The 13,956-nt window shown below is 40.1% G+C and overlaps 1 protein-coding gene across 6 annotated transcripts in view; it reads left to right on the top strand.

The window, feature by feature from the left end:
- MALRD1 (MAM and LDL receptor class A domain containing 1) overlaps positions 1 to 13,956 on the top strand; it is a 752,096-nt gene that overhangs the window by 54,246 nt on the left and 683,894 nt on the right. For all 6 annotated transcript variants that reach the window (XM_077154409.1, XM_077154433.1, XM_077154399.1 and 3 more), the window contains exons 8-9: positions 168 to 334; positions 5,073 to 5,165. In XM_077154409.1, the coding sequence (XP_077010524.1) occupies positions 168 to 334; positions 5,073 to 5,165 (260 nt within the window). The remainder of the gene's footprint in view (positions 1 to 167; positions 335 to 5,072; positions 5,166 to 13,956) is intronic.

Below are 13,956 nucleotides of genomic sequence, written 5' to 3'. Positions count from 1 at the left end.
AACTTATCTTTTGTAGTTGATGTAATCATATAAAAATCTCATATCCTTTTAAATAAAATAGTTGCTTTGCAAACCTGGTTTGAAAAAATCAAGAAATGCAATAATTTTGTTCAAACAGGGAAAGTTATCTTTTTAAATGACTTGCTTCCTTTTCCTTTCCTTTTCAGGTTACTTTGTGTGGTTAGACTCTAAGCATGCTTTAACCCTTAACCATTTGGAGCACAGGGCTTATCTGAACAGCTCTGTGTGTCACTGCTCGGGCGAGAGCTGCCATCTTCAGTTCTATTACTCGATGGAAAACAGTGTCCTGAGAATAGGACTCTATTATAACAGGGTAAGAGGAAACTTGCATTTATTTCAAATTCATTGAATAGGTGGAATTCTTTTCTCAGCAGCCTGGGCTGAGAACCCTTGTAGTTGTGTGTTCACTGTAGCTGCTCTTTAACTTGTCTTTATTTGAAAAGAACTATTAAGAAGCCAGATAAGGAGATATTGCCCTGTATAACATTTCATGATATAATTTGTACAATGTTATGTTACAAGTTTTTAAAGATTCATGAAGGTATATTAAGGAAACTATAGATCTATTAAAAATGAGAAATCTGCAATGTTAACAATTGAAGCTCTGATATGATCTATTTTAGATTTTAGATGTTTGTTCTATCATTAAAGTTACAAATGAGATGGAAGGAAATTGCTTGTTCACGTGCCAGTAGATACTGTTTGAAAGGCTAGCAATCACTGAGCAAATCCAGACAAGTGGGTCACTGGCATGAATAAAAATGGCGTCTGGGATAGAGTGAAGGTGGTGGGGCTCTGCTCGTGGAGTTTACAAATCCAGGCCCTTGACTCCCTAAATTAACTGAAAGCCGTGCTCTGCCGGTGGGAAAGCCCCATGGCACTTTGAGAATTTCTGTTGTGAAGAATTCATTTTCAGATGGGAGTGAAGGACTTTCGGGGGTAAATAGTGGCTCTGCTAGAAGTGGGGAATATTTGGCCATAGTTGTGGGAATTTTACAAGGAAAGAAGAGAGGTGGTCACAGCCTCCAGTGAGTGTCCTTTGACTCAGACGCCTCCAACTGACAAATTCAAAGCGTACACAAGCATGAGTCACATCCATTCTTTTGATAAAAGTTTACTGATTATCTGTACTTACCAGGGGCCACTAATTGCAGGCTCTGTTTTCTTCTGTCGTGTGAGGCGCCACCAGCTCATCTTCAGATGTTTGAAGGCTTGTTACTAGGGTACTTTAAATCCAGGCGGAAGCTCCCTTTTCCTCTGGCCCTGTCATCACCTGTCATTATGTCATCACCCTTCCCCTTTTCTTTTGGGCCGTTCCCATCATGACCTGTCTTCTTACTTCCACCTCAGCTTTTTCAGGAAATTCCCAGAGCGCCAAGGCACAAAGTTGGATGAGCATGCCCATCAGATGGTCTGATAACTTCTCCTTGTGACTTGCCTAGACATGATTTCTAACGTTCTGAGACTATGCTGTATTTTTTGGTGACACTTTTTCAGTAGCACTTGGCAGCCCTACTGTCCTACGATCTATTTGATATATTTAAATCCATTTGGCAATGCACTCACTGGGGAAGAGGAGAACTAGCTCCCTGTTCTTTCTGTATACTCCAGACTTCCCGGTACTGGGGGCAATTTTACCAAAAAATAGGTCAAACTTTATAGCAGTCTACTGTACTAGTCACACCTCAGGAATCTTTCAGTTGCTGTCCCTGTGTACTCCATGCAACTTGCAGCCTTGTAATTTCCAATTTCCATCCTCAAAAAAGGTATACTGAAAAAATTTCTAGAATTTTCTGTTATGTTTAAATTATAGTTAAACATGCTTAAAGATTATATGGTCTGAGAGAGTGCATTTCACATGGCAGGTTGTTGATCAGTGGTCTTTAAATGTTGGCAAGCATCACTACCAACATTCCTAGTGTAAATTAGCAATTTGCTGCACTTATCTTCCAATCCCGAAGACTGATGTACTCCATCCTGAACATTGGTAGTGGGTTTGAAGTTCCAGTATGTTAGAAAGGAGTTAGGAATCACTGAAAAAGCCACACCATTTCTCTTGTGGCTTTGGTGCTGGGTACGCAAGAGTGAGAACAGATAACTTCAGACACCACATCACATAAGAACAAATCGCCAAGATTCCGTCTCTCATAATATCAGAGGAAAATGTGCATCATGGGGGCCGGTCCAGTGTTCACAGAGCAGGTGGCCGGCACCTTAGCTACTCGGCCCGAGACATGCACCATCGGCCCTGGATTCTGCCAAGGTCCCTGCCCCCTAGCCCTCTGCTTGCTGGGCTCTCTGCCCTGGCCATGTAGCCATATGGGCAGCATCTGCTCAGAGTACTCTCATGTCAGAAACTGATGTCTCATCATGAATTTAAAAAGAATTCCAAACCCATCTTAAAAAAATAACCCTTGGGCAGTGTGATGGTAGCTCAGTGGCAGAATTCTTGCCTGCCATGCCAGAGACCCAGGTTTGATTCCTGATGCCTGCCCATGCAAAAAACAGAACAAAATAGCTCTTGATGCAAATGAGCAGTTGCCTCCACCACGAGCCCCAGGCTGGGTTCTGTCTGAGCATCAGGGGATTAATGTCCATGTCTGCACTAAACCAGGAATATGGGGGGATGACGAGGGCCGATGTCTTTGCTTCCAGAGGACATTAGAACTTGAGAAATAAAAAAAGGGCAAGAAGTAAGCTGGCGAATGAAACATGTTCTCTCTTTTGGGGTCTAAGTGTGTGTCAACTCTAGGTTTGTGCCATCTCACTGTTGTTGGGATTGGGATTCGGTCTCTGGAATGATAATCACAGTCACCACCTGCCTTACATCCGGAGATGCCGTGCTAAGGGGATGCGTTTCAGATCGTGGTACCACCTCGTATTTTCTAAGATCCTGCTGGCAAACAGGAAGGACAGGAACTCGGGCTGGAAAGGAAATGCCTTAGGAGGCACGTTTGTTCTTGCATGATACAGTCCCAAAGGAGCAGTGAGCTTCCTGGGAAGGCAGGTCTTCGCCAGAGGGCAAGGTCCCTTCCCAGGCTGCAATCAAAGTCGTAAAAAATACCCTTGAACTTGGCACTTTTCATTTCTTTCCTGGAAGAGGAAAAGATAAACATTTTGCCAAGAGATCTGGTGATAAATATTTTTCTTGAAAGGTAAGATAGCATCACTGATCCTGGTTTGGAGGACCAAAGGTTTTTAAAAACATTCTTATTGGCTTATTTATTTTAAGATAATAGAAAACTAGAACATCACTTGAAAGGTTTCCTGAGCTGTTTTGTTTTTTTTTTTTTTTGTTGTTGTTGTTTTTTTTGACGCTGGCACCTGTTGGAAATAACCAGATGAGAGTCTGAGGGCAGGAGCAGAAATAAAGCAAAAGATGATTTCATTTAGTTGGGGTAAATTCTTTCTCTTTTTCCTCGGTTTTATAACCAGACAGAAAAGTGTGGTAGAAAAATCTGTGTCTCATCCTCAATGTAGCATTAATTTAGTATATGGCAAGCCATTTAAATTTGAAAAGAACTGTTTAGTTTTTAAAAAAATGTAAATGCTTTCTTCTTCAAGTAGAACAGAGAGGTCCATTAGTCACTGTGAAAAAGAGCACAATTGCTTTAAATTATTCTCATAAAATGGAAGTGGGGGGAAGTGAGGAATGCATGTTGCCAAGCCATGTTTTTAAAGCACCTGTGGTCAGGCTGAGCATCTTGATGCTAAAGAGTGGAAGCTGAGCAGGAAATAATTGGAGGAAAAGCAGTTGTCTGCCTCCACGTTTATAGCTCCAATTCATCCCGATGTGACTGGGATGCTCTCAGCTAAACCTGTGCCCGCCTCTGTTTCACAGTAGACCTGAATAAGTAATGACATCGAGGAAACTTCTACGGCTATAGACTATCATCTGAAATATTTAGGACTTGAAAATTTGAAGTAGACATCAGAGGGCAAAGGATTAAGTTGAAAATTCATGTTTTAGAAAATCTTGGGTGTGAACGAAACAGCTAAGTAAGGAGATAAATGTTTATGAGCCAGAAAAAAATGTTTCTTGTCATTTGACTGACAAGTGGGTGTGACGCTCCACTGATGCTTCCAGAGCCCCGTGGACGGGGGCCCAGAGGCTGCCCCAAACCCAGCCTGAGACACGTGTGTGCCGCCCTCCTCCCTTTCGCTCTATTCATATGTGAAAAATCAATGCATCTAACATTTTCATACGAACATGTTACAAACACCTTGTTCCATGCTTCACGAGGGAAATGTCAAACCTACTTGAATGTTTGAGAAGATGTGATGAAAAATAGGATTATTTCTAGGATTATTTCAGAGCAGAGATGCAAGGCCACGCATCATAGAGGCCCAATCCACACGGTAAGGCCGAGGGTCTGGGCACGCCGTGTGTAGCGACATCGTTTCACACAGTTTGCCATCTGAGGACTGATGGTTCTATAGATGGTTGGTGTAGCATGTTCTAGAAGACATGCAAAGGCTTTGGGCAAAATCACCAGAAAAGTCAAACTGGAAAATGTAGTCGAATCCATTTGGGTTGTCCGGGACTTGCATGGAATCCTCTCACAGGAAAAAATATGTCATGAATTAAGATTGTGCAGAAAAATGCATCTGATGACATTTTTTACTTCCTCATTGAGTGCCTGCCTACCTGACTTTCTTTTCTAGTATCGTGGCAATTCTGCAAAATGTGGCAAAGCTAGCAGTAACAACACTTAAATTGATATTTGGAATTTCTTGACTGTTTTCTGGAATTTTACTTTTGAAGTGACATCCTTTAATTCTCTTAAGAGTCCGTTCAAATTTTTGTTCTTTCCCGACACTCTCCATCCGCAGAAATTAAACACCTTTACTGGATAAACATGATTCATTTCCTTTTTAAAAATAATGCACAGCTTTTTCCTCTATGCAATTGATACTTTAGGTTTCTTTTTGCTCCTGCACAGAGGGCAGTCGTCTACTAAAGGGTAATTAAGACAACACCTGTGAATGTGAGAGCGGAATTTGGGTAAATGAGTCACATCTTGAGATATCTTTTTTTTTTTAAACCTAAGGAGGAAGAAATGTTTTGGACATACAACACATCAACTCACAGCAAATGGGTGAAAGCAGATGTGTTAATACCCGATGGCCTAAAGACATTTAAGGTATGAAAGGGAAAAGCAGATGTTTTTAAAATCATGTTTAATTTTTGAGTTTGCAGTAGTAAATTGATCACCCAATGTTTAAGTCGGGGATATAGGTTTGCATGTTGGGCGAGCAATTACGTACTCTTTTTCTATTGTTCCTGGGCCTCCCCAGGACAGATTTTCCCATGGCAGAGGAGCCAGGGTGGGACACCCTGGTTTAAAACTTCCCCTTTTCTGCGCCTCCTGCCACAGCACCCCCAGACCCTCCCGCTGCGCCCAGGGGAGCCGTTAACTGGTATGAAAATATGCAGTGGGTCTGCACATGTTCTAATGCAGTGACCCGCCTCTTTCTAGCATGGGTAGCCCTATCTACGCGAGGTGCAGCTGAAACATACGCAAGCTCAGGGTTGCCGTCTCTTGGTGTTGTGTGCTATAGACAAAGCACAGGTGTGCAAGAGCAAGGCTGACTGAACGAGTGGCTTCCGAAGCCTGTTTCATCCCTTTAAGGCATTGCCACACTTATGCCTTTTTCTGGATATTAAAAAGAGGAACTCATAAGATTCTGGGCTGCAGCAACACAGGCGTCTGGCATCCTGCACAACAGAGGCTAGAATTTCTGGACAACAGCATTTTTATGCAATCTCAGCAAAGCTGGGGTTTATATCATAGCCTATTGACTTAATATTTTGACTCCATTTTACTTTTTAGTTAGCCTTTCAAATAATGTCTTACTTTTGAGAACCAAGTATAAACACATCGAATTTTGAAACCCAAACTGATATCACTTCTTCCTATCTGATCTCTTGCTGCTATGGAAATATATAACTGTAGGTCCAATAATTTTCTTGTGGAAATTGTACTGCAACATATGATGGTTTTCTAATTGGACAGAATTTAAATTTAATATTACTCCTAGAAGAAATTCAACCTATTTTCCAGCTGAAACGTGATCTTTAGTAATTAGCGAACATGCATATGTTCCTCATGTCTTTGAAAAGAAGAAAATCTACCCCAAATCTTTACGCAAGAGGAGGTGGAGAGGGGCCAGTCTCTGGTCCAGGCTCTGGTTTGCCCCAGAGCAGTGGACCTGCCCTTGAACTGGACCTTCTGCGGTGATGGAAGTGCTGTCTGGGCATTTAATTGATGTAAATTGAAATGTCCCTGTGTCACTGGCGGCCAGCGTGTTCGCCAGCAGAGCCTTGCTGCCCTGCCGGACAGTCCACCCCTCACACACACCTCCAGGCCTGCTGCCCACCGGCTGTTGCTCTTTGGGGTACTGTTGTGACACGATGGAACTGACCAGCAGTGGACGGCGAGTTCACTTGCTAATTCTGTGTCCCGCCAAGAAAGCCACCATTTGATTGCAGAAAATGAGGTTATTTCCTTTAACTGGCATTTTTTTAAACTTTTTTATTAATTAAAAAAAAATTAACAAACGAAACATTTAGAAATCATTCCATTCTACATATATAATCAGTAATTCTTAATAGCATCACATAGTTGCATATTCATCATTTCTTAGTACATTTGCATCGATTTAGAAAAAGAAATAAAAAGACAACAGAAAAAGAAATAAAATGATAATAGAGAAAAAAATCTATACGTACCATGCCCCTTACCCCTCACTTTCATTTACCACTATTTCAAACTGAATTTATTTTAACATTTGTTCCCCCAATTATTTATTTTTATTCCATGTGTTCTACTCTTCTGTTGATATAGTAGCTAAAAGGAGCATCAGACATAAGGTTTTCACATTCACAGAGTCTCATTGTGAAAGCTGTATCATTGTTCAATCATCATCAAGAAACATGGCTACTGGAACACAGCACTACATTTTCAGGCAATTCCCTCCAGCCTCTCCACTACATCTTGAACAAAAAGGTGATATCTACTTAATGCATAAGAATAAACTCCAGGATAACCTCTCAACTCTGTTTGGAATCTCTCAGCCATTGACACTGTCTCATTTTACTCTTCCCCCTTTTGGTCGAGTAGGGTCTCTCAGTCTCTTGATGTTAATTCTCAGCTCATTCTAGGGTTTTTCTCAGTCCTTTGATGCTGAGTCTCAGCTCATTCCAGGATCTTTGTCCCACGTTGCCAGGAAGGTCCACACCCCTGGGAGTCATGTCCCACGCAGGGCGGGGGGGGTGGTGAGACTGCTCATCATATTGGCTGGAGAGAGAGGCCACATCTGAGCAACAAAAGAGGCTCTCTTGGGGGTGACTCTTAGGCCCAAATTTTAAGTAGACTTGACCTATCTTTTGTGGGGTTAAGTTTCATATGAACAAACCCCAAGACTAGGGGCTCAGCCTATAGCTTTGGTTGTCCACACTGCTTGTGAGAATATCAAGAATTCAACTTGGAGAAGTTGAATTTCTCCCTGTTCTCACCATTCCCCGAAGGGGGCTTGCAAATACTTTTCCAGTAACTGATCAAATCACTCTGGGATTCATCGGGGCATCACTCTGGACAAACCAACAAAATCTCATGTCCTACCTGAGATTCCAAGTACTTATAACATTCAATCAAACTATCTACATGAATTATATTAGGAAATGCACTAGTCAAAATCTAAATTTTGTAACAAACATTTTTAGCTTTAGTCTCACACATAAGGTGACGTTTTAAAGTATTAGTTATCTATTTTCAGCACCCTGCAATAATGACAATCCTTTGTTCTTCCTCATGCAAAAACATTTTTAAAATTTGTACATTGTACATTTCACTATTGTTATACCCTCTAGGCATTCCTAGATTATACCATCTCGATCTTTAACATCTATCTTTCTTTCATTTATGCCCCCAGCCCTCCTCCCTCTATCATTCTCACATGCAGCTTCATTCAGTGTTTTAACATAATTACATTACAGTTAGGTAGTATTGTGCTGTCCATTTCTGAGTTTTTGTATCCAGTCCTGTTGCACAGTCCATATCCCTTCAGCTCAAATTACCCACTATCTTACCCTATTTCTATCTCCTGATGGTCTCTGTTACCAATGACATATTCCAAGTTTATTCACTAATGTCGGTTCATATCAGTGAGACCATACAGTATTTGTCCTTTAGTTTTTGGCTAGTCTCACTCAGCATAATGTTCTCTAGGTCCATCCATGTTGTTACATACTTCATAAGTTTATTCTGTCTTAAAGCTGCATAATATTCCATCGTATGTATATACCACAGTTTGTTTAGCCACTCGTCTGTTGATGGACATTTTGGCTGTTTCCATCTCCTTGCAATTGTAAATAATGCTGCTATAAACATTGGTGTGCAAATGTCCGTTTGTGTCTTTGCCCTTAAGTCCTCTGAGTAGAAACCTAGCAATGGTATTGCTGGGTCATATGGCAATTCTATATTCAGCTTTTTGAGGAACCGCCAAACTGCCTTCCACAGTGGTTGCACCATTTGACATTCCCACCAACAGTGGATAAGTGTGCCTCTTTCTCCACATCCTCTCCAGCACCTGTCATTTTCTGTTTTGTTGATAATGGCCATTCTGGTGGATGTGAGATGATATCTCATTGTGGTTTTGATTTGCATTTCTCTAATGGCCAGGGACATTGAGCATCTCTTCATGTGCCTTTTGGCCATTTGTATTTCCTCTTCTGAGAAGTGTCTGTTCAAGTCTTTTCCCATTTTGTAATTGGGTTGGCTGTCTTTTTGTTGTTGAGTTGAACAATCTCTTTATAAATTCTGGATACTAGACCTTTAACTGATATGTCATTTCCAAATATTGTCTGCCATTGTGTAGGCTGTCTTTTTACTTTCTTGATGAAGTTCTTTGATGCACAAAAGTGTTTAATTTTGAGGAGCTCCCATTTATTTATTTCTTTCTTCAGTGCTCTTGCTTTAGGTGTAAGGTCCTTAAACCCGTCTCCAATTATAAGATTCATAAGATATCTCCCTACATTTTCCTCTAACTGTTTTATGGTCTTAGACCTAATGTTTATATCTTTGATCCATTTTGAGTTAACTTTTGTATAGGGTGTGAGATACAGGTCCTCTTTCATTCTTTTGCATATGGATATCCAGTTCTCTAGGCACCATTTATTGAAGAGACTGTTCTGTCCCAGGTGAGTTGGCTTGACTGCCTTATCAAAGATCAAATGTCCATAGATGAGAGGGTCTATATCTGAGCACTCTATTTGATTCCATTGGTCAATATATCTATCTTTATGCCAGTACCACACTGTTTTGACCACTGTGGCTTCATAATATGCCTTAAAGTCAGGCAGTGTGAGACCTCCAGCTTCGTTTTTTTTTCCTCAAGATGTTTTTAGCAATTCGGGGCACCCTGCCCTGCCAGATAAATTTGCTTATTGGTTTTTCTTTCTGAAAAGTAAGTTGTTGGGATTTTGATTGGTATTGCATTGAATCTGTAAATCAATTTAGGTAGAATTGACATCTTAACTATATTTAGTCTTCCAACCCATGAACGTGGTATGCCCTTCCATCTATTTAGGTCTTCTGTGATTTCTTTTAACAGTTTCTTGTAGTTTTCTTTGTATAGGTCTTTTGTCTCTTTAGTTAAATTTATTCCTAAGTATTTTATCCTTTTAGTTGCAATTGTAAATGGAATTCGTTTCTTGATTTCCCCCTCAGCTTGTTCATTACTAGTGTATAGAAATGCTACAGATTTTTGGATGTTAATCTTGTAACCTGCTACTTTGCTGTACTCGTTTATCAGCTCCAGTAGTTTTGCTGTGGATTTTTCAGGGTTTTCGACGTATAGTATCATATCATCTGCAAACAGTGAGAGTTTTATTTCTTCCTTTCCAATTTTGGTGCCTTGTATTTCTTTTTCTTGCCTAATTGCTCTGGCTAGAACTTCCAACATGATGTTGAATAACAGTGGTGATAGTGGATATCCTTGTCTTGTTCCTGATCTTAGGGGGAAAGTTTTCAATTTTTCCCCATTGAAGATGATATTAGCTGTGGGTTTTTCATATATTCCCTTTATCATTTTAAGGAAGTTTCCTTGTATTCCTATCCTTTGAAGTGTTTTCAACAGGAAAGGATGTTGAATCTTGTCAAATGCCTTCTCTGCATCAATTGAGATGATCATGTGATGTTTCTGCTTAGATTTGTTGATATGGTATATTACATTAATTGATTTTCTTATGTTGAACCATCCTTGCATACCTGGGATGAATCCTACTTGGTCATGATGTATAATTCTTTTAATGTGTTGTTGGATTCAATTTGCTAGAATTTTGTTGAGGATTTTTGCATCTATATTCATTAGAGAGATTGCTCTGTAGTTTTCTTTTTTTTGTAATATCTTTGCCTGGTTTTGGTATGAGGGTGATGTTGGCTTCATAGAATGAATTAGGTAGCTTTCCCTCCACCTCAATTTTTTTGAAGAGTTTGAGCAGGGTTGGTACCAGTTCTTTCTGGAATGTTTGGTAGAATTCACATGTGAAGCCAGCTGGTCCTGGACTTTTCTTTTTGGGAAGCTTTTGAATGACTGATTCAATTTCTTTACTTGTGATTGGTTTGTTGAGGTCATCTATTTCTTCTTGAGTCAAATTTGGTTGTTCATGCCTTTCTAGGAAGGTGTCCATTTCATCTACATTGTTGTTTTTATTAGCATAAAGTTGTTCATAGTATCCTGTTATTACCTCCTTTATTTCCATGAGGTCAGTGGTTATGTCTCCTCTTCCATTTCTGATCTTATTTATTTGTGTCCTCTCTCTTCTTCTTCTTGTCAATCTTGCTAAGGGCCCATCAATCTTATTGATTTTCTCATAGAACCAACTTCTGATCTTATTGATTTTCTCTATTGTTTTCATGTTCTCAATTTCATTTATTTCTGCTCTAATCTTTGTTATTTCTGTCCTTTTGCTTGCTTTGGGGTTAGTTTGCTGTTCTTTCTCCAGTTCTTCCAAGTGGACAGTTAAATCTTGTATTTTTGCCCTTTCTTCTTTTTTTGATATTGGCATTTAGGGCCATAAATTTCCCTCTTAGCACTGCCTTTGCTGCGTCCCATAGGTTTTGATATGTTGTGTTTTCATTTTCATTTGTCTCGAAATATTTACTAATTTTTCTTGTAATTTCTTCCTTGACACAGTGGTTGTTTAAGAGTGTGTTGTTGAGCCTCCACGTATTTGTGAATTTTCTGGCACTCTGCCTATTATTGATTTCCAACTTCATTCCTTTATGATCTGAGAAAGTGTTGTGTATGATTTCAATCTTTTAAAATTTGTTGAGACTTGCTTTGTGACCCAGCATATGGTCTATCTTTGAGAATGATCTATGAGCACTTGAGAAAAAGGTGTATCCTGCTGTTGTGGGGTGTAATGTCCTATAAATGTCTGTTAAGTCTAGCTCATTTATTATGATATTCAAATTCTCTGTTTCTTTATTGATCCTCTGTCTAGATGTTCTGTCCATTGATGAGAGTGGTGAATTGAAGTCTCCAACTATTATGATAGATGTGTCTCTTTCCCTTTTCAATATTTGCAGTGTATGCCTCATGTATTTTGGGGCATTCTGGTTTGGTGCATAAATATTTATGATCGTTATGTCTTTTTGTTGAATTGTTCCTTTTATTAGTAGATAGTATGCTTCTTTTTCTCTTTTAACTGTTTTACATTTGAAGTCTACTTTGTTGGATATTAGTATAGCTACTTCTACTCTTTTCTGGTTGTTATTTGCATGGAATATCTTTTCCCAAACTTTCACTTTCAACCTATGTTTGTCTTTGGGTCTAAGTTGTGTTTCCTGTAGACAGCATATAGAAGGATCCTGTTTTTTAATCCATTCTGCCAGTCTATGTCTTTTGATTGGGGAGTTCAGTCCATTAACATTCAGTGTTATTACTGTTTGGGTAGTACTTTCCTCTACCATTTTGCCTTTTGTATTTTATATATCATATCTAATTTTCCTTCTTTCTACACTCTTCTCCACATCGCTCTCTTCTTTCTTTCTGTATCTGTCTGTAGTGCTCCCTTTAGTATTTCTTGCAGAGCTGTCTCTTGGTCACAAATTCTCTCAGTGACTTTTTGTCTGAAAATGTTTTAATTTCTCCCTCATTTTTGAAGGACAATTTTGCTGGATATAGAAGACTTGGTTGGCAGTTTTTCTCTTTTAGTAATTTAAATATATCATCCCACTGTCTTCTTGCCTCCATGGTTTCTGCTGAGAAATCTACACATAGTCTTAATGGGTTTCCCTTGTATGTGATGGATTGCTTTCCTCTTGCTGCTTTCAAGATCCTCTCTTTCTCTTTGACCTCTGACATTCTAACTAGTAAGTGTCTTGGAGAACGTCTCTTTGGATCTATTCTCTTTGGGGTGTGCTGTACTTCTTGGATCTGTAATTTTAGGTCTTTCATAAGAATTGGGAAATTTTCAGTGATAATTTCTTCCATTAGTTTTTCTCCTCCTTTTCCCTTCTCTTCTCCTTCTGGGACACCCACAAGACGTATATTTGTGCACTTCATATTATCATTCAGTTCCCTGAGCCCCTGCTCATATTTTTCCATTCTTTTCCCTATAGTTTCTGTTTCTTTTTGGATTTCAGATGTTCCATCCTCCAGTTCACTAATTCTAACCTCTGTCTCATGAAATTTATCACTGTAGGTTTCCACTGTTTTTTTCATCTTTTCTACTGTATCTTTCATTCCCATAAGTTCTCTGATTTGTTTTTTCAGATTTTCCATTTCTTCTTTTTGTTCATTCCTTGCCTTCTTCATGTCCTCCCTCAATTCATTAATTTGGTTTTTGAAGAGGTTTTCCATTTCTGTTCGTATATTCAGAATTAGTTGTCTCAGCTCCTGTATCTCATTTGAACTATTGGTTTGTTCCTTTAACTGGGCCATATCTTCAATTTTCCTGGTGTGATTTGTTATTTTTTACTGGCGTCTGGACATTTAATTACCTTAATTAATTTATTCTGGAGATTGTTTTCACTTATCTTACCTAGGGTTTTCTTGCTAGATGAGTTTGTTGTCTGTCTGTTCATTGACCTTCAGTTCAGCTTTTTCTGGGCCTCTAGCTTAAGTTTTGTTTAACAGAGGGTAACTTTTCAGCTCTTGTTTTCTTGTTTCTTGTCCTGCTTTAAGGGGCCTTTTCCCTGCCCACCCTTAGAAGGGTCTACATAGGTATTACAGACTCCAGCCGGGTTTTCCCGGACTAAGCTGGCCTCCTTTCGGGGGGAAGGAATCACCTGCGTCAGTTTTCCCTGAGTGTGAGACCCAGCAGGTTGAAAGACTTTCCTGTGAAGTCTCTGGGCTCTGTTTTTCTTATCCTGCCCAGTATGTGACGCTTGTCTGTCTGCGGGCTCCCCAGCAAAATATGTTGTGGCTCCTTTAACTTTGGAAGGCTCTCCCTGCTGGGGGCATGGTAGAGACAGAGGAAAGGTTGTAGGCTGGTTTTAATGGCTTCAAATTGCGAAGCCCTGGGGTCTGAATTCCTTGAGAGAGGGTTTCCACCTGCGTTGCGTTTCGCCCCTCCCGTGGGGAAGGTTCAGGTGGTAGACAGCCCTGAAAGCAGCCTGTTGCTGCGTTTGGGGCAGTTGCAGCCTGTGTAATCCTGCCGCTGAGTCCAGAGGCAACCAAGCCTCCATAGAAACAGCCACAGAAAGCTCCGTTTCATCCCCTTTCATCTTTTTTGGTTAGCCCAATAGGCGACCTCTGCCTTGACCAGTTTCGCCTGAGCTGGGGGCCTATTTTTAGTAGTCAGAATTTGTTTATTAATGCCACTATTGGTGTTTGGTTGGACTCAGTCTCTGCTACTATTAGAGTTTCTTTCCTTTCCCTCCGGGAAGCCGCCTGTGGGGGCGGGGCGCCGGGCCCGCCACGGCT

Source organism: Tamandua tetradactyla, chromosome 1 (genome assembly GCF_023851605.1).
Source record: "Tamandua tetradactyla isolate mTamTet1 chromosome 1, mTamTet1.pri, whole genome shotgun sequence".
In the NCBI taxonomy this organism is placed as follows: Eukaryota; Metazoa; Chordata; class Mammalia; order Pilosa; family Myrmecophagidae; genus Tamandua; species Tamandua tetradactyla.
This window is presented reverse-complemented; position numbering and strand designations above follow the sequence as displayed.